This window comes from Thermobia domestica, chromosome 12 (genome assembly GCF_964235325.1).
Source record: "Thermobia domestica chromosome 12, izTheDome1.hap1.1, whole genome shotgun sequence".
NCBI lineage: Eukaryota > Metazoa > Arthropoda > Insecta > Zygentoma > Lepismatidae > Thermobia > Thermobia domestica.
In genome coordinates, this window is record NC_137465.1 from 10,033,558 (window position 1) to 10,058,988 (window position 25,431).

General features: G+C 36.9%; 1 protein-coding gene across 1 annotated transcript in view; it reads left to right on the top strand.

Annotated features, from left to right (window-relative positions):
* Positions 1-25,431, top strand: part of LOC145666326 (uncharacterized) — a 252,696-nt gene that overhangs the window by 191,601 nt on the left and 35,664 nt on the right. Inside the window, exons 4-7 of the mRNA XM_081733430.1 lie at positions 3,367-4,395; positions 16,228-16,456; positions 22,954-23,149; positions 24,428-24,559. Of these exons, the coding sequence (XP_081589556.1) occupies positions 3,367-4,395; positions 16,228-16,456; positions 22,954-23,149; positions 24,428-24,559 (1,586 nt within the window). The remainder of the gene's footprint in view (positions 1-3,366; positions 4,396-16,227; positions 16,457-22,953; positions 23,150-24,427; positions 24,560-25,431) is intronic.

Below are 25,431 nucleotides of genomic sequence, written 5' to 3' on the forward strand. Positions count from 1 at the left end.
GAGAAACAAAGAAATAAATCTTGATTATATATAACATATAAAATACATTCCTTTGATTGACTATGTATAGATAAAATGACGCACATAATTAAGTGATTGTGTACAATATACACGTTTTTTTTTTTTTTTGTTTTGTTTACTGAAGACCTTCATTAGAAAGATATTCTTTAAGCCGACGTTTAAAAGTCAACACTGAACCAGGGTTTCTGATGCTTTCAGGGGTGTCATTCCAAGCTGTGGTGGCAAATAATGTGAAAGATTTGGAAAATAAATTAGAGAAATTTTGAGAAATGCGTATTATTTTAGATTTCCAAACTACGCTATGCGTAAATGACGGAAGTCTTCTTGAATGGCTTTGTCAAAATATTTGTGTGTCGACAGGTAGCAGAGTATAAAAGATATCGAAAAAAATATTATTATTATTATTATTATTATTATTATTATTATTATTATTATTATTATTATTATTATTATTATTATTATTATTATTATTATTATTATTATTATTTTGCAATCGATTCAGCGTCCCCCCAAAAGGTTCCATCTCCACCGTTAAACCTCTGTTCAAACCGGAAACGGTTCCGATTATTCCTTTTCGGTTTCAACGTCTATTGCTATAGAAGGGAAACGGTAATAGATAACAACAAACGGTTTTCTGGAACCGATATAGTGTCTCAAAAGTATATACCGTATAATCGCAACTCGGAATACTCAACCGAAACCAAAACGTTTTTAAATTTACTACTACTTCCGGTTTGAAATCTGATTTACAAAGAGCAAAAGCTATAGCAGATATTGAGAAGCAGTTTTTTTTTTTTTTTTTTTTCAATGGATTCATCGTCCCAAGAGCAGTGTTCGTAGGTTTTTATAAAGAAATTTCCCTTGACTGGCACAAAATTTTCCCTTTTCTTATCAAATTTTAACTAGTTTGTAGATTATCTAGGGTTTCCAACTGGCCACTTTTTTGTGGCCTGGCCGGAAATATTGCTGTTATTTTGATTAAAGCCGATGACCGTTACAAATTTTTTACCAGCTCCTTTATGACCGTTTTTTTTTTTTCAAATTTGTGTCTAGTTCGAAGCAATTTCATCTAGTTCAGATATAGATTTAAAAAGTAACTTTCATTCTGTAAATCGAAAACTGTCATCTTTCACCATCTATCAACGATTAATATATTTTGTTCATCTGTTTAGTTAAGTTTAAAGAGATAACAGAGACTGTATCGGGAAAAAATTGAAATTTACTTGTAAGAAATTTTATACATTTATTGAGAGTGAAAAAAAAAGGACTTCTTAAAGCAATTTCCTAGAGTTGAAGTCTAAGTTTAAAGAATAAATTTCATTTTCCAAATCCAAAATTGGCACGTAAAGATTAATATACTTTTGTTAATCTGTTTCGATAATTTTAAAGAAGTGGCAGTTACTGGTAAATACAATAAAATGATCAACGCCGATTTCAGTTTCCCATTTATAGCACAATGTATCTATTAAGATTATTAGTTAATGTACTAAGGATATGTAGAATACAGGTACTAATGCACTTTTGTTTACATAGTATCTTTCCTTCCCATGGATGGGTCCGAATAGAGATACTTCACACTTAAACCTACTGTATATCATAGGAAATTTTGAAAGGGTGCCGCTTTTTTTATTTTTGCAGATTTGGCAACCCAAGGATTATCCAATTCTTATGACAAGTTATATAATAAGATTAATTTCGCTATATTTAAGGAAGCGCCAATTACAATTGTTTTATTTATTTGCTTTATGCTTCTATTTTCTACTTTTATCTTCACTTTTTAAAACAAAAAATACAAACATATACACCCAGTCAACAATTGGTGCAAATAAGACACTTTGAATAGACAAACACACACATGCACCACACACACGAAACATACACAAACTCTTGCTATTGTTTTGGTCTATTTCCAGAAGGTAAAAACTTGGGGGCGGGGGAACTGATATGTATATCGTGAGTTTACTATAAACTTCAAAAATATATTGGCCTAAATAATAGTTTCAATTATTTTTGTCACTCAAAAACTGGGGGGCCTAGATCACCCCGGCCCTGGGTTGGATCCGCCTCTGTTTATTTCTGAAGAGCAAAGAAATATTTAAGAATTTATATTGGTCAATCAGAGTGCGAGAATTTCCCTGGATTTTTTACGTTTTATCGAAAAAATCCCTTTATCCCTTTTTGCTAAATTTACCTATAAAATTTCCCTAGATTAGGGAAATTTCTCTCAAACTACGGACAGTGCCCGAGAATAGGTTCTATTTCTTCTCTTAACCCTCTATTCAAACCGGAAGTGGTTGAAATACACGGGTTTTTGTTTCAACCTTTATCGCCATAGTACAAAAATAGTGAGAGAGAGCGAATATATGGATTCAGCGTCCGAGGAATAGGTTCTGTCCTTGATTTTGTGTTTCTATTGCAGTCGGTAGTTACAGATGTACTACCAGTGTTCGAAGTGAAAAAAAAAATAATAATAAAGCAGAGGCGGTATGTTTTATTATGATTTTGACTCAACATACCTGTTATTTAAATATTGTCTTGATCACTGAAAAACCACAGATGGTATGTCCTCATTACTGAAAAACCAGAGGCAGCATGGCATACCATAGCATACCATCTCACTTCCACCACTGTAACTACTCGAAGTTTGAGTATTGAATTCCATAGTTGGAAGTCTTCCGCGGTTTCATACTGTGAAACGATTTAGGATTTAGGATTTTGATTTCTGGGCTTTCGACATCTAAGGCCATTTAGCCTTTCACGTTTTGAGGGATGACGTCCCTCGGCGAGCACACTATCCGAGGAAAGGAAAGGAAGGAAGCGGCCTGGGACCTGTAAGTTAGGTACCACACCGGCATTTGCCTGGTGTGAACCAGGAAAACCCAGGAAAACCTCATTCAGGGTGGCTGGCCTGAAAAAAAACGTTTTTACACTTTTTCAACAGAGTGCCCCCACCGACAATCGAATCCGGGACCGCTCGCACCTACTGTGAAACGATACTCACTTGTTTATCAATTATACATGTATATTAATATAGTAAAACAATGAAACTCTTTTGTCATTGGATACTCTCCCCTCTGGACATAAAATCCGAGCAAAATTTCTTCCCTCCTAATCCCAAAATTTTGCATTAGAATTTGATTCCACTTCTTTATATTTCGGATCTTTCTCCATACCCTCATTTGTCAACCGCCGTTTCATTTTCTTTTTCTTTCTTTCTTTCTTTTATTTTTATTTTTTTTTGCAATATGTTTGTTCTTATGATAATAATTCTTTCACAGATTACATGTAACATGTGTGTTCTGAATACATGGATGTATTACAAGTATTTTTTCCTTATTTTTGCAGAAACCACCAGCGAGTATGCGTTGGCGCCTGAAGTGGTGCGTGTGGAGAACGGCGTTTCCCTTCAACCATCCTTCGCTCACGACGCGTCGAGAAGCAAGAGCTCAACCCAGAAACTAAAGTTCCGCTCCAACACCAACACGGTGAGAGCGACTGAAAATGATGCTAAGTTACTTCCCCCCACCACACCTTCAGAGGTTCCCCCTCCGCCGCTAATTCCGAACTCTGCGATGCAAGAAAATAAGGTGTTCACGGTTCAGGTGATTCCAGAAAATGATTGGGTGCCCACGCCGACGTCTGTCAATCTCATTAACATAGCGCCGTCGTCTACCAAATTCGTACAGCATCCTCCACACACACTTTTACCCGTTGTTGTAACAGAAGATTCAAGAATACAAAGCGTCAGTACAACAAACAGCCCAAAAACACAACAACAAGAAGAAACATCGTCTTCAACAACTACTGAAGACAGTTCGCGGCCGGAAGATGTCACTAGTGAGCCCACATCAACAGAAGGTTCTACAGTGTCAAGTACAGAAAACAGTGTTGTAAGTGACTGGGACACAACAACAGAGGTTGAAGAGCGCGATGTAACAGCTACAACACAAACAATTAGTGGACCCCCACAACAACCCACCACATTTGTTGTTTCGACTTCTTCGTCACCAACCGCTAAAACACCACCCGTGCCTACAACAATTAGCACCACTTCATCCACAAGAATCACCACGAAAGAGCCGTCTTCCACAACAAACAACCCACAAACTACAACAGAGGTTCCATCCACATTGTTGTCATCGTCACGTGCAACAACAACAACTACTACTACCTCAAGAACAACAACTGAAAATTCAGTGTCGACAACAGATGGTCCATTCTTTGATGATGCGAAGGACACGGTGAAACTTGACACCACAACGACTACCAAATATATTGTTAAGATGGAACCGACGTTACAGAGTTTCACCACTGAAGCCACCCCGAACACCACTGTTCACACCTTCGTCACGTTCAACCGACATGGAGAGACAAGTAAGTGTATTGTTTTCGTTATTTAGTTTTGTTTATATTTTTATAGTTGTTTTAAAAAAAGGAATGGTAACGGTCCTGAGGGGATATACAGTCATTTATTGACAAACTAAGTGTATTAAGTGGTTTGGCGCGGGAATATTGATAGGAGTGGCATACGCAAGAGAGTTTCGGCATTTTATCCCTCCTTGAGCAAGGGATTATGGAAAAATAAACATTGACTATATTAAAATACGTAATTATACAAAACTCACACTTGCCCTAACCTCCTGAGAGCCGAGCATTTATTTATCAAGTACTTTTGATGAAATTTTGTATATTAGGCAACAATAGACCCGATAGTACATATTTAAAAACCATTTTGTCATGCTGCTTTCCTATTGGTTGGTAATGGGTTGAATTGTATGCAGTACTTTGGGTCTCAAATAGCTATGTATTGCATACAATACACAAGGAAAATTATATATTTCCCTTTGTAATATAAGCATAAAATATGTAAATCATTAAACTTGAAATTTACTGTACTATGTTTTATTTTCTGAGAAATTATTCAATCAATGTATCTGGATCAGATGCGTCCATAACCCCAATTGTCTTCTTCCCGCCTTCAGCAGACAATAGAGCCACCTGTAGGTAGAAACAAAAAACAGCTACCTTTTCAGCAGTAATTTCGACACTTCCCGAATACAATAACCGAGATTCGGGCATGTTCTTAAATATTCGTAGCCATTACGGGTGTTCGAAAAACGTATTGTATGCAATACGCAGGGTCTCAGGAGGCTAAGAGAGAGAGAGAGAGAGAGAGAGAGAGAGAGAAAAACAATGAAAAACTTCAGTTTAACGTTCCACAATTATGTCCTTTAGGCTAAGAAAGACGATGATTAAGGGAAATGAATGATGATGCAATGATTGGTGGAATCAGAAAGTGGGAGGAAACATGAGCACCGTGAGAAATTCATTGTCACGATGTTGGCCCGGGACCTAACTAGGGACCCCACGCACCAGAGGAAAGCGCTCTACCACTGAGCCACCGTGCCCCCTTGTCCTAAAAAAAATGGAATTGAGTGCTTAAACCCCCTTCCCTGTGGCGAATTCTGAGTGCGCCACTGGTTGATAGGTCCAAATATCCCTTTCCCTGTGACAAGTGCTCGCGTGATTATTTGTAACTTGCTTAGAACTAAGCAATTTGTTTCTTTCATTTATCTTAGACAGAAATATAAATATTCCGACCAGTCCATTGGATAAAGTCTTGACCAATATCTTAAATTAAAACCAGAGGATCTTTCCTTTTCCATAGGTGGATATTATATGTTTTTCTTGGTTGAATAAACTCTTTACCTGCCACTTCGTGGTCTGGTTCTTCTGCATCTGGCCTCTCAGGTTCGGTCCTCGATGGAGGTACTCAGCCTGGGATAAAAACCCTAATGAAGTTTTAGATCTCACTTTAAGATTTAGATCCTGTATCATATAATTCCGAAGTTGAAAGAGAAGGTTAAATTCAAATCAGACACTTACATTCCTTCCCCATCCTTTCTCCCAGAGACAGAATAAAGGAGTAGGGAGCACAAACCTTATCTGGACCTTCCGCACGAATCTAGTTGGTAGAGCACGCGCTTTTTGTGTACGAAGTCTGGGTTTTTATTCACGGTGGGAGAGCTCTTAAATTTGAACAGATTAAACGTTAAGTTGTAGGCCGACATCTCATACAGCCTCAGTACTGAAATGATAATCTTAAATGTAACCAACAGTTTAACTTACCACAATTATGTCCTTTAGTCTAAGGGAGTCGGGTGATTAAGGCAAGTGAATGATAATAGAAGAATTGGTGGAATGAGAAAGTGGAAGAAAACGGGAGCCAATATATGCTCATCTGGGTGTGTTTCTTCGTGGCCAAGTGGCTTACAACCTTGCTTCCTCTGCTCCCGGTCCAAATTCAATTCCTAGAGGATGTACTTAGCCTCAGATAAAGACTTGAATAGTTGTTCAAATCTCACTCAGGGGCACACCTAAAGGGTCCAGATCCACCCCAAAAATTTCTTAACTCAATATACATTTGTACACTTTCTTAATAAAACTACTTGTTTAACAAGGAAATGATTGATGTAGCATTTTACGCTTCATCTGTGCTCTTTCCCTTATAACAACAATCTAGTTCTATATATTTTTTTTTCTGAAAACATAGGCGGAATTATTTTACAATTACGTATCCTCTTTTTGAGGGCAAAATAATACCCGTTCAATACTACCTAGACGTAGTGGCTTGTAGTATCGGACCCCTCCCCCCAAGTTGGGACCCTTCAACAAAAATTTCTGGACTCGCATGTGATCCCACTTGAAGCATTCTGAAAAGGTACGTTAACTCCAATCATCCATTCATATTCATCCTCTGGGTAATTGGCCTGGGTTAAAAGTAAGGCGATTTGAGTAGGGTAGTGTCTTTAGTAGCAAATACCTCTAACTGTTTAACAGACTTTCCCTTGACAATTTTTCAAAATATCTCCTTGAGATTAACTAGGATATTCGTTTAGTCCGAAATCTACGTTTCATTTCAATTACTATTCATTGTCAAAATCACATTCATCCTTTTCTTTCTTTAAAAATGGAATTTTCAAAAAAAAAAAAAAAAAAAAAATTGAAACACGTGTTTCTTTATTTTGAATTAAAAGTTTAAACATAGAATTTCACACCTCCAACTTAAGTGCATCCTGACATTGTATACATAAAGAAAGGAGTGCTTCAATATTAGGGTCTATAGAAAATGTCCTCTTTTTTCACCCTTCAGGTGCAAAGAATACAATGTTCCGTACAAGTTCAATCGAACTCGCCCGATGCGGATTAAACTTGGCATGGTGGTAAACCTTGAACTGCTATGTAAATGTGTCAAATATTATGTTGTGCAGGCTTTAGGTTCCCGAGTTACGAGCGGTCGAATTTTGCATCACTTCGAAAACAAAAAATCCATGTATACACCACACTCATCCGATTGAATGAAAATTAATGTATAGTCAATAAGTTCATGATAACATTAATAACAATAAAAACCCAAATGAATGATGACTATATGTGTTTCAGTTGTCGAAAAATCGCTGAAACACATTCAATTATTTGTAATAAGAATTTTATTGTGCTGTGTTTCGTCTCTCTAAATTCAGAAATTCATGAGATGAACCGTTCTTGACAAAAGAATTGCAACCCTCTTATTATCTCTTATAATAGTGTATCACAAAATTACTTCTTGTTTTAACCCTTACTTTCGTGACAACAGGAGTTTTTTCCCCCCTAATGTTCACGTTTCTAACTCTGTCGTATGCAATACTGTATAATAGATATAAACAGTGCTTATTTTCAAGACAACAAGTGCCAATACTCACAATAGAACATGCCATTACAGCAACTTCCATTGATGTCAACCAGAAACGGTATAATATCCCATCAAAAAACGCAAAAAAAAAAAAAAAAAAAAAAAAATCCATTTTGTATCTGAATTTTCCACATTGTAGTACTACCGTTACTACTGTTTTCAATTTCAGGGTAGATTGTCAAGCAATTTCGATCTTCTGCGTATATAGAATAGTTTTCGTGAATAACTATTTTCTTTAATCTACTAGATCTATTTTCTTTAATTTGATGTGGAATCTGAACAATGTGAGCTCCCATCGGGAACCGAACCCGGGTCTCCCACGCCAAAAGGCGTGTACACTAACCGCTTACCCACGAGCGAGCTCACGAGACGAGACGAGACGAGACATCCTTTATTTTCTCGTCTCGTGAACTACACTAGTGACCGCTGAAAGTTCTGTGGTTGCACTATATTACACATTTATCTAATTAGACTCTCCTTCGAATTTTTTCCCGGCGGGAGCTCATATGGTTCGGATTCCACGTTAATCAGTAGGTCCACGTCTCATATAGCCTCGCTGCTGAAAGGGACGCTAAACTAAACTCAACTCAACTCAACTCTCCTTCGAATTTTGTTCTTACGCTTCACAATTACGAATTAGGTCCGATGCCGCGGTCGAGTCGGTATACGTGGAGGAGACACAGATTATTGCAATGCATTACTTCTTCAGTTTCTCATTAATTTACATTCCGTCCACGCACTAGTTTCGGCTTGACTCCTCTGACGAAGGACCTTGGCAGATGAGGCAACGTTCCTCCATAATTGATGACCGTCTACGCAATGCGTAGTAGCTTCATTCTGGTCGCTACAATAACATGAAAACAATTCGATCGTCTATATTGTTCTTAAGAAGCTCACGTTTTATTCTGTAATTAAATTAATTAGGCATTAGAGTGCTAGTCACGATAAGGAATATTTTATAATTATCTCTTTTCTGATTGGTCTATTCCACAGTTCTTCTTTGTCTAGTTTTTTTTTTCATAAAGTTTCGTATCAGGGTCCTAAAACGCAGATAACCGTTTACAACGCAAAACTGGACCTTTTATTCCATATAAATGGAACACTAGAATGCTTCTGTTTTGATTTAGGGACAAATTTATTTATTTATTTATTTATTTATTTATTTATTTATTTATTTATTTATTTTTGTGTGTTTTTCATAAGTTGTTCAAATTTGAATTACAACAAGTGTTTTCAGTTCCAAACATTGTAGATGACTTAACAATAAGCAAAATTTGGGAAATGATATCTTAACCCTCGCACTATCAACAAACGGGGGGTGGGAAGTACTTTGTGTCCATCGCAGTATGTTCTTTGTAATTACTCTTCTAATGAAGGGAGCCGATTTTTCTGTAAATTTGGGAAGGGCCTTCAGATGCAGAAAGCATATATGAGAATTTAAAACAAATTGCATTCAAATTATGCCAAATATTGTAAATTTACAAAGGGGTCCCACATCAGCTTTGGGAGATTCCGGGCCCCATCGGCCCCCCGGGATCGGTACCCTTGCTTCTAATCGTTTCCTTAAAATTGTAAAAATGAAAAAAATATTATTGCTCAACATGTTGAGCTAAAGCGTATACCTTACGGTGGTGCAAACTGAACGTTAGTGTGTCTCATAAATTTGCTATTTTAAGTTGGTGGGCACAAAGTATCCACCTCCCATCGTTGGTAGGATATGTGACTGACATTTAGAAGTGTCACTACTAGATGGCAGTATAATCGATATCTAGCTGTTAGTAATGTCCCTATACTGTTCACTTCAGCCCCTGTAGATTTTTGTAAGAATTTCTAATTTGTTTCTTTTGCAAGATATATTTAATTTTAACAGGTGGTTACAAAATGACCGCCCTTTGATAGTCCGCGTTACAAAAAGTACCTCGGTAGTGGGAGGGTTATTGATAGAGCGCTCACTTTTGGAGCCCGAGATTCCTGGTTTGTCTTCAGGCCATGAGCGCTAATTTTCTCAGGTCTATTCCATTTTCTCTCACATTTTTATTTAGAATCATTCACTTCAATTAATGATCCGCCTCCTTTGGTTTAGAGGGCATAATTTTGGTTCATAAAGCAATGGATATCACTTCATTTCGATAACTTTCATCGTGATTAACCTTACAAAGAGGTATTTGGCCAGATTATTTGTTTCACGGGAGATTTACAGTTAGCACCAAGAATGTTATAAAATAGAGGATCTGCCCATACGTATCTTCATCATATGAACACAATGAAGCCAAAAAACAACCGAGCATCGTCTGAGCTGGCACATCTGATTGGCTACTCTCGTTTCCGCCATGATTGTTGGCTCGAAAAACATTGCGATCTTAGTGGCGCGGAGTGGGCAGAGTGGGTGTGGCGAAGCTGTGACGTATAGCTTCACGATTTTGTTGTATGGGCAGATCCTCTATTTTATAATATCCTTGGTTAGCACTTTGACTGCCTTCACCACTGTTTCTAGCTTCCTATTGGCATTGACTTAGCAGGAGCAAAAAAGCTAAAATAGTGAAGCACTCACGTCTGATGCGAACGATGCATGGTTCGACTCCAGGTGATATGAGTATGTACTGAAACACATCGCATATGCGGATTATATATGTACGCTGCTCTATCATTTCTCTTCCGTTTCTTCCATGTCCGTGGATTTTCTCGGACTTACTCCCGTTTCCTCCCACATTCGCATTCCACCAAGTCACTCGTATTAATCATTAATCTCCCGTAACCTAACAGAACATAATCGTGAGACGTTAAACTAAAAAAAATTCTCCCGTCTTTTCATTCAACAACAACAGCAACAACAATAAAAAGTATATCTATCTAATTTAATTTACTTCATAAAATTGTCTGCTGTATATGCAATTTCTATATGAGAGATGGGGCGCGGTGGCTCAGTGCTAGAGAGATCACCTCCGGTGCTTGGGGTCCCTGGTTCGATCCCAGCTCGCGCCGTGTAGACTTTGTGGTGGACAAACACCATGCTCGTGGGTTTTCTCGGGGTTCTCCCGTTTCCTCCCACTTTCTTCATTCCACCATTTCGTTCATTTCTCATCATCACCGTCTCCTTTAGTCTCACCGGCATAACCGTGGGACGTAAAAGTTAAAGATTTCCTTTCATTTCATTTTTCTATATGAGAGATGTCGTTTCCTTTTGTGCGTTGAGTTGGTTATTTAGAGCTTAGTGCCCTTATCAGCAGTGATGCTATATGAGCCATGAATTTACAGATTAACGGAGAACACGACCTACATGAGACCCCATGGGGAATCGAATCCGAATCTTCCGCCTGGAAGGTGCGCATGCTAAACATTTTAACCATAAGAGACGAACACCAGAATGACTCCAAATGAAATTTGGTGAAGATTAGTGGTTGCCATATTGATTTATACTTTGTTTTTCTATTCTTCGAATAGGTTTTTAAAAACCTGTACGTACACTCATGTCCAAAATTATTGTCGCATGTCTATAAATATGTTATTATAGGAATATAATTTGATAATGAATTCGCCCGATATTTCTTATACTGTTAGTATGTGTATAATCAGCAAAGACATGTATGTGGAAAATTTCATGTCAAAAGAGCATTAAATAAGAACAGTAAAATGAAAATAAAACTTTCTTGTCCATATAGCAACATTTTATTTTACTCATTCTAATTTTCGTATTTATAATTCTTTTCCTATGAAATTTACCACAAATGTACATTTCCCGATTATACACATAGTATCAGCATTAAAAGTACCCTGCAAAATCATTATCAAATTATATTCTTACAAAAAGACAGTTATAGATATGCGACAATAATTTTGGACATGAGTGTACATGTCAGTATCGCTTTCCTGTTAGGATAGCGATACTGTCCTGTCCTGTTTAAGCCCCAGAAATGATTGGCTTAAATTTAGCTTATATATTTTTTTTAGAACACCGTAGCTTGAAGAAGACTTTTCAAAAAATCTATTTTTAAGAAAAGAAAAAAAGCAGTGGCTTTTTTATGTGAAGAGGGGGGGAGAGAGAGAGAGAGAGAGAGAGAGAGAGAGTAAAAATGGAGTGTTCATGTCTGACAATTTATTTTTCATTTGGAGCTTAGGAAGTTTTTATTATAGTAACTATATGTGTTTAGTATAGTGAATAAAAGCTGAGATTAAATCTATTTTAAGAATCCTGAATTCATATAAAAAAAATACGTTTCTTGTTTATCTTCTTACCGTTTTTGGTGTATGCTGATCATTACTGAAACCGGAAGTCGTAGTATATTTCTACAACTTCCGGTTTAATAGGGACACAAGGGAGGAGGCGGAACCTACTCTTGAGACGTTCAATGAGCCACTTTTGCTATAATCATTTTTGCTTTGTGATGATCAACATTGAAACCGGAAATACGAATCTCTACCACTTCCGGCTTGAATAGAGAGCTAAGGAAGGAAGTGGAATCTATTGTTGAAACACTGAAGTCGTGTAAAAAGTAAAAACCAGAACGAACTTAAAAAGAATTAATTTTTTTGAAGTTTATATGAAATTGAATATTAAATTTATTTGATTAACTTCAATAGATAATACAATTACTAAATCAATAGCTAATGACGCAATAATTATTGACTCAATAACTGGTATTGGTCAAACACCAATATTATCTCTCTATGACTTAGATTGCCGATATATGACTCCTTAAATCGAGCGAAATCGAAACTTTTTGGGCCAATATCTCTAGAACGGTAAGAGTCACGCGAAAATACTTTTTCAGATAACTTTTGATGCTGCATCGAATGGAGGGCTCATAATTGAAAAATTTGCAACTAACACACACATACACACACACACACATACACACCAGAGGCATCATTTCAGACTTTGCTTGAGGGGGGCAAGAGCACCACTGATATAAAACTTTTACGTTTTGTACTAGCATATCAATAGACAATCGATTTAAGTATATGTATTCCTCAAACTCTTGGAGGGCAATTGCCCCCTTCCCTAAATGACGCCCTTGACACACATACAGACTTAGATAGTTCAGTAACGAACTCCTCAAATTCGCTGAAAATGTCATTCTATACTGTTTTTGCTGTGGTACTGGCAGACAGATATACGTAGACGTTCTGTAAGAATTTCCAGAAGCATATTTTCGGGAGCATTATACTTAGCTTATTTTGGTAATCGAGAAAAAAAAAAAAAAAAAACGCATTTCTGAGACTTGTGAGAATCTCATCTTCATACCCTTAGGTTCTCTTTGTCATCGTATGGACGGGTGAACGACAAGCATGGCATGTGTAAAGCTGTATGAAAAATAGTGAAACGCGTTTAATAACAAGACACGCAATTCAACCAGTTTCCACGTCGTGTGTGTGTTATTCACCTCTTTTGAGAGCAAAGGCTTCAGACCATGGCCACAGGATATTATAACCAGAAGCAGAGGAATTAGGCTGTAGGGCACTTGACATATATAAGCAGAAACCATAGGATGTTTAGCACGTTGTGTTCTTCGCTTCCCCACCTCCCACTTCCCACTGTGATTACTTCCAGAAAGATGTCGTGACAGCCAGTCAACTGGTAGCCACACCTTCAGGCAAATTCTCTATCTTTGGCAATAACATGCCTAATATACATTATTGCCTATATTAGGTAATATCCAGCCGCTGTTCTCAATAAGAGAAAGTTCTGAAGAATACTTGCATTGAAATGTTTTGTACGTGTAACTAATTAAATGAAATAAAACATCCTTCAAGATGGGCGTCGTCAGAAATGTTTGCAAGGGTGACAGAAGGAAGTTGCCTGCGCTCTTCTATGACACACATTATTATTCGCTCACTATTCTCAAATTCCGAAGTAGTGAGTTCCTGAGTGGTAGAGCTCAGTGGTAGAGCGTTCACCTCTGGTGCCTGGGGGTTCTGTGTTCGATCCCAGCCCGCTCCAAGTGAACTTTCTGGTGGTCAAACACTGTATGCGTGGGTTTTCTCGGGGCTCTCCCACTTTCTTCATTCCACCATTTCATTCATTTCTCTTTAATTACCATCTCTTTTAGCCTAACCGGCATAACTGTGGGACATAAAACTTAAAGATTTCATTTTCATACACTTTATGAAGTTATAAAAGGAAATATTTGTTGTGAAATGAAATGAAATGAAATTTGTAATTTAAAGTCCAAAGATTCTGCCTTTCAGGCTAAAGTGAACGGATGGTTACAGAAAATAAATGATTATGTAATAATTATGGAAGGAAACAGGAGAACAACAAAACTCACGAACACAATGTTATCCATCACAAACTCCCATTGCCTGGGACCTCTCACACCAGAGATGAACGTTCTACCACTGAGCCATCGCGGCCATAAGGAGTGATATGGCGTTAGATGCTTGATTCTTCCCCTTTATAACATTCTGTATACACAACTGATACTAATTTTTATGAGTTCTGTTGTTTTGAACTTTATATTCTTGGTAAATTGATGTATACCAACAAGAGACAGAGAAGATTTGATGTTTGCAATTTATTTAAGTGGAAAGGGCATCCTTGCCTGATGTGCAGTGTAATATTTTGTACAGTCTTGTTCAAAAAATCTTGGTCATCCACCTTGCCTTAGAATCGTGGCAACTGTACGTAAGAAATGCTAATATTTTGTATCTAAATAAAGATCTTAATAGGACAAAAATATCGATATTTGCTTGGTTTAATTCCAACTGTAGGTAAGAGTGCAAGCTTTCCGAATAGAGGTGGGTGGCCACGTTTTTTAAAACAAGACTGTACGTTGTTTCATTTGATTGGGTTAGATTTGAGTTTAGTGTCCCTTCAGCAGAGAGGCTATAAGATATGTGGAATACAACTTAACGTGGGTTCCCAGCCATCCCTAGTACCAGAGACAACTTGCAAACCCTTTGCTGTAAGCTTGCATTGGAAGTCGGCCAAACTTGCATCCAGCTTGATTGGAAAACGTGCAAGCATGCCACAAGGTGGATTCCAGTAACGAAGCTACATGGGGGAAACCTTGCATTTAGGGCTCTATTCTTAACGCAAGCGTTTGATGCTTGTGGCAAGTCAATAGCCAATGAACGGCCAATGAATGTGCTGTGACTCTCTGTGATGGATCTAAAGTATCGCTTGCAAGTACAACAAAAGGCATATTGTATGAAAGCACGAGTTGAAAGGGCAAGCGTAGAAAGTCAAAAGCCAATCACACGCCAACTGGCCCCGTATATATAAACTTTTGCTAGAGCACTATCAGTCTACAGGTAATTGAAGCATTCCCCGAATAACACTTTATGACACATTTCAGTGAAAGTAAGAAATACCGAACACAATTGTAGCATGCTTGCATATACAGCAATGTTCCGCGCAGTTGGCCAGTATACTAGTGCCATATGTTAGGCAATCCAGAAACGAGCCTTTTAGTATATGCTAATCATGTTGTGTAGAACACGATTTCAGTGGTAACTCAGTAAATTCTAAAATTGTGTCATATAGCGTTATTCCGGGGAATGATTCAATTATCATTTTTAATTGCCACCAATAGTCGACCATTTCCAATTTCGATAGAGGGTAAGAATCAGGTCTTAGAACATTGAACACGTGTCAAAAATTTTTTTCTCATTATCTCGAACCGTTTCTGCTCTGATACCTGTTGACAGGCAGATAGACGGACGTTTGTACTGTGCAATATCCTGATTTGGATATCGAAAATCGATTCGTCGAAATATCGAAACTTGATCGAAATATCGAAAATATCCAAATACCGAAAATAAAACATCTCAAAATATCGAAATATCGATATACAAAAACAGTAAACTTCTCGAGATCGATATTTAAAACTATCCATCGATCGATTGATATATATATATTTGAAATTATCGGTCGGTTGATCAATATATCGATATTTCGAATTATGGATCGATTGATATATTGATATTTCGATATTTGGAACTATCGATCAATTTATAAATATACCAAAACTTGAAACTATCGATTGATCGATATATCGAAATTTTGATATTTAAAACTCGATCGATATATCGGTATTAGAAACTATCGGTCGATTGATCAACATCGATATTTCAAACTGTTGATTGATTGATAAATATATTTCAATATTTGAAACTATCGATCAATCGATAAATATATCGATATTTGATACGATCGATCGATCGATATACCGATATCAAAATATCGGTCGATTGATCAATATAACGATGCTTCAAATTATCGATCGATCGATAAGTCTATTTCGATATTTGAAACTAGCGATCAATCGATGGATATATCTATACTTGAAACTATCGATCGATCGATATATCGAAACATCGCACAATCCTAACAGACAGGCCTCTATAAGGTTCCCGTTAGGAATTCATAATGTCTTCCCTTTTAACTCTAAATAACGAGAATAAACGTAGGTTTTAATTGAGATGTGTCTAATTAGTGAAGCAGCTTAATATACGTATCAATTGTTGTTTTTCAGCTCCTGAGTGGTTACCGTCAACAGAGTTGGGTACATCCCCTCCCATGCGTACGACAGAGGCGACTCCAGAGACGACGGAAGCTAAAGATGACGCCCACGACTCTGTGCTATCTCCCACACTCAAAGCCTACCTGCAAATGATGCTTGAGTCCACGTGGAAAGATGTGTGTGACAACCTCACAGGGTTCAGAGCAGCCATGGCACGAATGCTGGAACACATGACACAGAGGTATCACTAACGTTTCAATAACACGTATACTTTCTTACAAATGTTAATGAGGTACTCTATCCTTAAAACTATACAATTCTTAATGCTAATTCAGTATGCTTGTTGCATACCTTTTAGAAATTTGTCACACGCGCCACCAATTGTACTATTTACTAATACGAGTGAGTAATTCTAAATTGAATATGTCTAAGAAAATAGTTGGCTAGGAAATGCACTTCTGCTATAGATATTTTAAGTTAATATTGAATACTATTTTATCATATAATAGAATGTGTTGCGTGATAAAATTTTAATTAGCAGCTTTGCACATGGCGAATCGAGAGAAGAAGAATTATTGTAAATTACCAAAGAACTACACAATAGATTGTAAATTACCCTATTTTTTGAGATTAAGTAATGCTTGATTAATCGAAGTACTCTAAAATAATAGTTCTTCTTCAAAATATTATCGCCTTATATTCGCTTCCCATAACACTTATTCCTATCATAACCTAGCTGTATTATCTCCTCATAATGCCACTTTGTGGTGCGTCTATGTGTCCAAAAGAAATGGCACTAACGAGCCTAGGCAGGCTCGGCATTAACGAGGTTTTCCTGGGTTTTCTTTATTCACATCAGGCAAATGCCGGTTATGGTAACTAGCACATAGGTTCCAGGCCGCTTCCTTCCTTCTCTTTCCTTGGACAGTGTAATCGCCGAGGGAGTCATCCCTCATACGTGACGGGCTAAATGGCCATAGATGCCGAAAGCCCAGAAATCTAAATCCTAATCCTAATCCTTTCTTCCTTCCCTTTCCTCGGATAGTGTAATCGCCGAGGGACGTCATCCGTCATACGTGACAGACTAAATGGCCATGGATGCCGAAAGCCCAGAAATCTAAATCCTAATCCTAATCCTTAATTTTCTTCCTTTCCTTGGATAGTGTGATCGCCGAGGGACGTCATTCCTCATACGTGACGGGCTAACATGGCCATAGATGCCGAAAGCCCAGAAATCTAATTCCTAACCCTAACCATTAAAGATCTTCCCTTCAAAGAAATGATCAAGATGGTAGTCGATTGGAGAGACGTCAGCAGAATACGGTGAGTGAGAAAGGGTTTCATGCAACAACTCATGAAAATCTACGCCGTGCTTTAAGCGGCATGTAAGCATGAATTACCGTGCAATATGTAGAACTAAGTCTATTGACCATTTATCCTGGAGCCATTGAACGACAGTGGTATTTTGTATGATTAAATCGTCTGCAGTGGCATGGAGCCACCCAATGATAGTTGTATGATGTATGCCTAACTCGTGTCATGGGATGGAGCTACCGAATGACAATGGTATGGTGTATGCCTAGCTCGTTTGCAGTGGCATGGAACCACCATACGACAGTAGTATGATGTAAGCCTAACTCGTCTGCGATGACATATTCTTTTCCGAGAGTTTGCTTCAACGGTATTTCTGAAGAACTCATCCGAATATGATGTCACGGTGCCCACGGGACTTAGTTTATAATGCTGTGTCATCGGAACAAAATTTGACCAACCAATGACCAATAGTGCCTTCAGTCACCATTCTTGGCCCATATGCACTGTTAAAAATTTTTGCGGGTTGCTGTGTGAAGAACGTCCCAGTTTGAATTAGTTAAGAAAAAAATAGTCGTAATTATTTGTTCCCCACGGTGCATTTTCCTACGACTCTGTTCAACAACAAACCAAGTTTTGACTCTTTTGGGTACCTCAGCCTGTTTGCTGAACGTGTACTGAGTTTGTGACGGTTAGACCCCTGATCTTTGTTGTTTACTGAGTTGAGTTTCCCATCAGGCATCAAAGCGGAATTTCATCCGCACCAACCTAATATTTCACGAGTGATTTATTCTGTTTTCCAAGTGCTGATTTGAGTTCTAGTGTCACTTTTGACAATTAACTCTAGCCTAGATGATTTGCTTTTGGTGAAAATCGTCTTCAATGGTTGGTGATCCTTGCCACTGATTCTTCTCTTCGGTCCACCATTCGTTAGTGTTGTTCTGCCATGAGTTCTGTAGACCGTTGCCAACTTCGAACATTGTTCTTCGCAACACATCTAACATCTCTGCAACACATGAGTTGACATTGACTATTTACTAATACGAGTAAGTAATTCTGAATTGAATATGTCTTAGAAAATAGTTGACTAGGAAATGCACCTCTGCTATAGATATTTTAAGTTACGGTAATATTGTATACTATTTTATTATATAATAGCAGCGGCCACTTTAGATACATTTGTGCCAGCTAACTCTGCATCCAGAATTTGATTTCTTTGACTCAGATAGTTCTAACAGTTTGCGTCACCACTGTTTCCTCACTTCAACACTCGCCTCCGTTCAATCCCGCTTGATGTACTAAACACGATCATCAATATAAACCGTTAAGAACTACCTCACTCATACATTCTCAATGTTACCACGTCAAACATCTTATTTCTTGCAAACTATTCAAACAGATTCTTACAAATAACGTGTAGCTGTGAAGTTTTGTTTTGTACTCGGCAAGAACGCAGCAGAAACTGTGGTGATGGTCAGAGCCGTAGCTAAGGGGGGGCCAGCGGGGCGCCCGCCCCGGGCGCTGATAGCAAGGGGGCGCCGAACGAGCGAGGAGAAAGAAAAAGTGGTGTTGGACTTGAGTAAAATACAAGTCGCCCCCAGAAAGTATTGGCGCCCTATTAGATCAATATTGCTGTCGGTTATCAATGAAATACGCAGATTTCTTAAAAATTTTCTTGCTCGCTTCGCTCGCAATCCAAATTTTTAAATAAGTCATAAGTTTTTACTTATTACTTAAAGGGTTTATTATAGATGACTTCTTAATAACATGTGGTATACAAGGTTTCGAATAATGACTTATAGTGTATGCAGGACAGTGGCGTATTTACGATTTTGTTTCGGGGGCTTTGCTAACTTTCGGGTGGGGCTTTGCCTGAAAATGTGAAAATTCTGCAAGATATTTCATATACTTTACCATAATAAGTAAGATTTCGGGAGGGGGGTTAAGCCCGGAAGCCCCTTAAATACGCCACTGATGCAGGAGCATTTTTAAAATCAGAAAGAATCAAAGTCGTGTTCGGTATTCAACAGCGATGAGTTTGCTTAGTTCAAAACGTTTTTTTTTTTATCTACCCAATCGGATTAATCATGACGCACAGTGGGTTTCAAAGCACTGAATTCTTGGCAAAAATAAGAATTCGCAATATGAAGCAGAAAATTGAAAGAAAACCAATTAGTTCGGTGTGTTCAGTGGCTACAATAATGTTATTTCGACCTTATTTCATCAAAAGCATAGTATTTTACATCATAAAAGGAAATAGGTCTATTCCTTATATTCGCGCCTAAATTATAAAACAGATTATATGATTGGCATAAACAAACGCGTGGGCAATATGCTTTGATTTGGCAATTTACGAGGAAAAAGTGTACTTATTCATTTTACAACTGAAGAGTAATAAAATTGAAGAAGAGTTCTTGCTTCTCAAAATTATTTCAAACTTGTGGAGGATTCGTTATGACAATGAAGATGCAAGGACGCTTCAATACGTAAAAATTATCTCATCACAAGTTCTCGAAACATATTATGATTTACAAGCATCAGTAACTTGTTAAGTTTGTTTTATATATTGCATCGTGCATTACTTGAGCTCATTTCAGGGCTTGATTGGAACATTCTCAGCTGGAGCGAGCGGAGGCTCATTACAGTTGATTCCAATGTCACTTCTGTGCACGCATCACAAAAAAACACAATACTAAATTGATCAACACCATTTTTAATATGGTTCTGCGTTATGGTCCATAGATTGTTTAGCATTGGCGTTTCAAAATGTCACCACCATTAATCAAATATATTTGACTAGAGTTTAGTTCTGTTGCTGAATGCCAGAGAAGTATGACTAGATGTTGGAAACAAGATGGGTCCTGGAGGCGAAACCCCCAACGAGGTCTGGGGGCAAAATTCTCAGAATCGACCTATATTCAACTTCGTCATTGCGTGCATGGGGATCACACTTCTAATAACCTAACACTTACTCTCACATTCATCCCAGCTAAATTCAAAAGCAGTATTGCATCCAGAATGCGGTTTTCTTCAAACATTTTCATGCGCTATACTTCCCAAAAGTGCAAATATGTGCAGGTTTTCTCTTTGCATACAGTAAGAACAATGTTTCCGCTACGGCATATTAAAAAATCACAGACATTCGTATATGCCATATTTTCTACTAAATTGCCATTCTATCGCTTGACCATAGTTTATATGCTTTCAGTATCACAGCAATTTCCAAATATGATATTAAGTAGGAAATTATCATAGGGATATGATAATGATATTAGCATCATTGCAAATATGACTATTGACTACACATCACATCAACATTCTAAATATACAAAACGATACATACATGTCGGTCGTGTCACCATATTTACCAGCCACTGAATATCTACACGCAATGTAGGAATAGTTGCATTCAAAGTCAATTTCCTATCTTCTGTCGCTAAGCAGCGCCTCTCCGGCTTCGGCGGATAACCAAATTTACACGTCCCATGAGTTCATTGTAAACTGCTATCACTTCTTTTCCTGCACACTATCTTATGTGCACACTATTAAGCTTTCATTATAACAAATCATATCAAGTCAATCTTTTACTTCATTTTTCGAGTTTTTGCTGAGAATGCCTGGTTTGGGCCCAGTCTGCGATGGTGAGAATGAAGGTATGAAAGTGAGAAGAGTGAAGGGACATTCAAGCTGCTGCTTGCGCGGGAATATTAAAAATAAAGGTAACGAAGGGGAACAATAACATTTTCGAACTTCAAGCAGTTGTAGAATAGGGGCTTATCCCAAGGAAGTTCGACTTTTTCAGACACTAGTCACTACCTATGATTTATTTTAAAATTCCATTGACATATCAAATGCTTCCAATTTGGAGGAATTTATTGGGTTCATTTTTTCATAAACTTTTTGTATCACAGTATATTATTTTGTGCATACGTGTTTAGTTGTGTGATGTTTTTATCTATCTACATACACACATTCTTTATATATGTACGTGTTAGTGTATTTTAATATGTTAATTAATAATAAGTACCTTACATTCGGAACTTTCATTCATTAAGAAATTAAGTACTAAATAATTACTATAATTTCAGACATATGTAGTAGCCAAAGTATATTTTGGATTTTAAGTACAAACATTGAACATATTCTTCATCTCCATCGATCAGTATTTAGAAATTCACAAAGAAGGCTCCTTCTGAATTTTTATTACATTTCACAAAATATTTTTACCGTAAAAAGATCGAAATTAAAATGCTATTGATGTCGTCACATACAGAATAAAATTAAATAGTTTACAATTATTACTGGCAATTAATACTGTCACCCATATCGAACGATTAAAAGAACATAGCCTAAATGTATTGAAATTTCATTTCTTATCGTTAGTACGAAACGTTGTAAATGGTAGTAACTTTTAGTAGTATTAGTAGTAACCAAAGGTAGTTTTAACAAGTTTAACAAAAAAGTCCAAAATAACACTCTTGAAAACAACTCTTAGACCCTATTTGAAAAAGGTACATAATGATCGCGTTTGGTTTTTGCGATAGTCTTTCCAAGAAGATTGATAAAAATTCAACATAGCATAACAATAACAACAAAAGATGTTTTGCTTATTTATATATATATATATATATATATATATATATATATATATATATATATATATATATATATATATATATATATATATATATATATATATATATATATAATGATTGGTAAGTTGAGTGTAGGGGCGCCGAATTCTACTTCGCCCCGGGCGCCGAAATCTCTAGCTACGGCTCTGGTGATGGTGAAAACAGCTTACAAAGAACATGCTCTCTGTAAAACGCAAGTGTGCGAATGGATTTTTACTCGGCGCTAGCAGGTATCAAAGAGGCCGAATTTGCAAGGAGCTTCAATCAATGGAATGAATATTTGGACAAGTGAATTAGTACTAATGGAGTACTTTGAAGGTGATTAAAGTTGTATTCAAACACAGAAAAAGGTCCATGCTTTTTGCCAGAAAATTCCGGTTCTCTTTTCCCCCCCCTCCCTCATAGGTATGAAGTATAATGTAAAAGGTTGCGTTCGTTCTTTAACATTATCATTAGTTGTACAGAACCTGCTGTGTCTGTTTGCTTACCATGCACAATTTTAGAAATAGTTGTAGAAGTTACATCAATGGCGTTTCAAAATTAAATGGAACATTTAGCGTTTTGGTGGTCTTCTTTAGAATATGGGGCACAAGATAAATACAAGTGGGTGATACGAAACACTTATAAAGTTAGCTACTGGAGGAGACAGGAGAACCCATAGAAACACAAAGACTCGATATTGTCTAACCACAAACTTATGTGTTCTGGAATTGAACCACAGACCAAAGCTGATCAGTTCACTACTAAAATACATAAGTATTAATTTATTATTATTTATTTTTGTTGTCTACAGTATTGTGCTTCCAAGACGAGTCGTTATGTTGAACATGGAGAGTTCTTGCGTCGAAGAGCCCACAGACGAAGACGGTCGAATTCCCATAAACTTCTACGTGGAAGACGAATACGGAAACTTTGATCGTCAGCTGACAGAAACATTCGCACTTCATTGGTCAGAAGTTGAGCCAATTGAAGAGGGTTTTCAGAAACAGGTAATCTTAAGATATTTCCTTTTTTATTTTATCAAAATAGATTTATATATTTAGGAGACAATAAGAGAATTAAACAGCCATTAAGGGGTCGTCCATATTTCTTTTAGGTGACACCATACATACAATCTTAAATTTAGTGTCCGATTTCATTACTGAGGAAAAGTAGTTACATTCTGTTTAGAGCAATGACTTAAAATAAAACAAACCGAGCTTTCATTGTAGTGGAAATAATAGCTGAACAGCTCCATCTGAATGAAGTATTTAATTTAAACTCAAAATTTTTGTAGCAATGATTACGAGTTTATTTGCTTAATTTTAAAATTACTTTAACATTAGCTCGTATTAACTTAATTTTTAAATCTTATGTGCAATTACGAAATCGTAACGCCAGCGCCAACTATTTATAATTTACTGAATTAAGCAGCGTGCATCGGATAGGAAAATTGTAACTCAACTGTAATGTCGACAACGATTTTCGGAAGTAACAGTTTTGTTTCGATTTAATTTCCAGAATGAAATTTCTTAACTGAGTATCGCATATGTCTGCAATTTCACATTTTTTCATCATTTAGACGTAATGTGACCAAGTTTTACAATAATATTGAACAATATTTTATTAAAAAATGAACAATAATAATCTATATATAAAAAAAATGTAGCAGGGTGTTTCAAGGATGTTATAAATAGAGGATCTGCCCATATGTATCTTCATCCTATTAAATTGATGAAGCCAAAAAACAACCGAGCATCGGCACATCTGATTGGCTACTCTCGTTTCTACCATCGTCTGATTCGCTACTTTCGTTTCCGCCATGATTGTTGGCTCAAAACATTGCGATCCTATTGGGCGGAGTGGGCAGAATAGTAGTGGCGAAACTGTGACGTATGGCTTCAAGATTTTGTTTTAAGAGTAGATCCTCTATTTTATAAGATCCTTGGGGTCTTTCGAAAAATGCATTTCCTTTGTTTCTTCTACAATTAACGTTGGGTTTTATTATGAATAATTCTCGGCAGCATGTTTATAACATTTAACTAGTAACGTACGCAGGAATTTATTTCGGGGGTGTGTGTGTCCAAACTCAACATGAGGGTAATATATATTAAAATTCCTAAAATTGTCCCTAAGATTAGACTAAATTTACACAAAATCGAAATTTCGGGGGATCCGGACCCCCAAGACCCACCCCCTGCATACGTTGCTGCATTTAACATTTAAAAGGTTATTGAGTATAATGAAATTTATGTACTTTTCTTCTTTTTTGTTTTTTTGTTTTTTAGATTAAACAAGTAAACCTTGTCTATTTGAACGACCCAGAAATGCAGGCCTCGACAGAAAATGGTGGAATCATTGCAGCAATTACAATCTCATGTATTGCTGCAGCGTGCTTACTTTTGTTGGGAGTTTTGCTGGTAAGCGATTTTTAAAAAATTGTTTTCACACTTTGTTAAGGATAAGATCATGTTTGTTAACGCTCACAACGTAAAATGAATTTTGTTGGAGAACAAAAGGGGAAAGAAAGAAAGAAAGAATAAAGGAGATTGGAAAATGAGTTGCTAGATATTGAATATTTGAGAAATTGTCAAGATATTTGAGTATACTGATCTACTGTAAACGAGTCATGTCTTAATTCATTTGAAAGAATACACTTATTTGCAGTAAGGTTAGACTGAGAGAAAACATTTTGCTTGGATTAAGAATGTCTTTATTTGTAGTAAGGTTACACTGAGAAGAAACATTTTGCTCGGATTCCAAGAATATCTTTATTTGCAGTAAGTCTAGACTGAAAGGAAACATTTTCCTTGGGTTATGAATGTCTTTATTTGTACTGAGAGGAAACATTTTGCTTTTATTAAGAATGTCTTTATTTGCAGTAAGGTTAGACTGAGAGAAAACATTCTGCTTGGATTAAGAATGCCTTTATTCGCAATAAGGTCAGACTGAGAGAAAACATTTTGCTTTGACTGAAAATGTCTCTTTTTGCAGTAAGATTAGACTGAGAGGAAGCATTTTGCTTTGACTAAAAATGTCTTAATTTGCAGTAAAGTTAGACTGAGAGGAAACATTTTGCTTGAATTAAGAATGTCTTTATTTGCAGTAAGATTAGACTTAGAGGAAACATTTTATTTGGATTAAGAATGTCTTTTTTTGCAGTAAGGTTAGACTGAGAGGAAACATTTTGCTTGAACTAAAATGTCTTTATTTGCAGTAGGGTTAGACTGACAAGGTACATTCGGGAAGTGTCCTCTCGGGATTCGTGTGAAATTGATTCAAATGCGAAGTT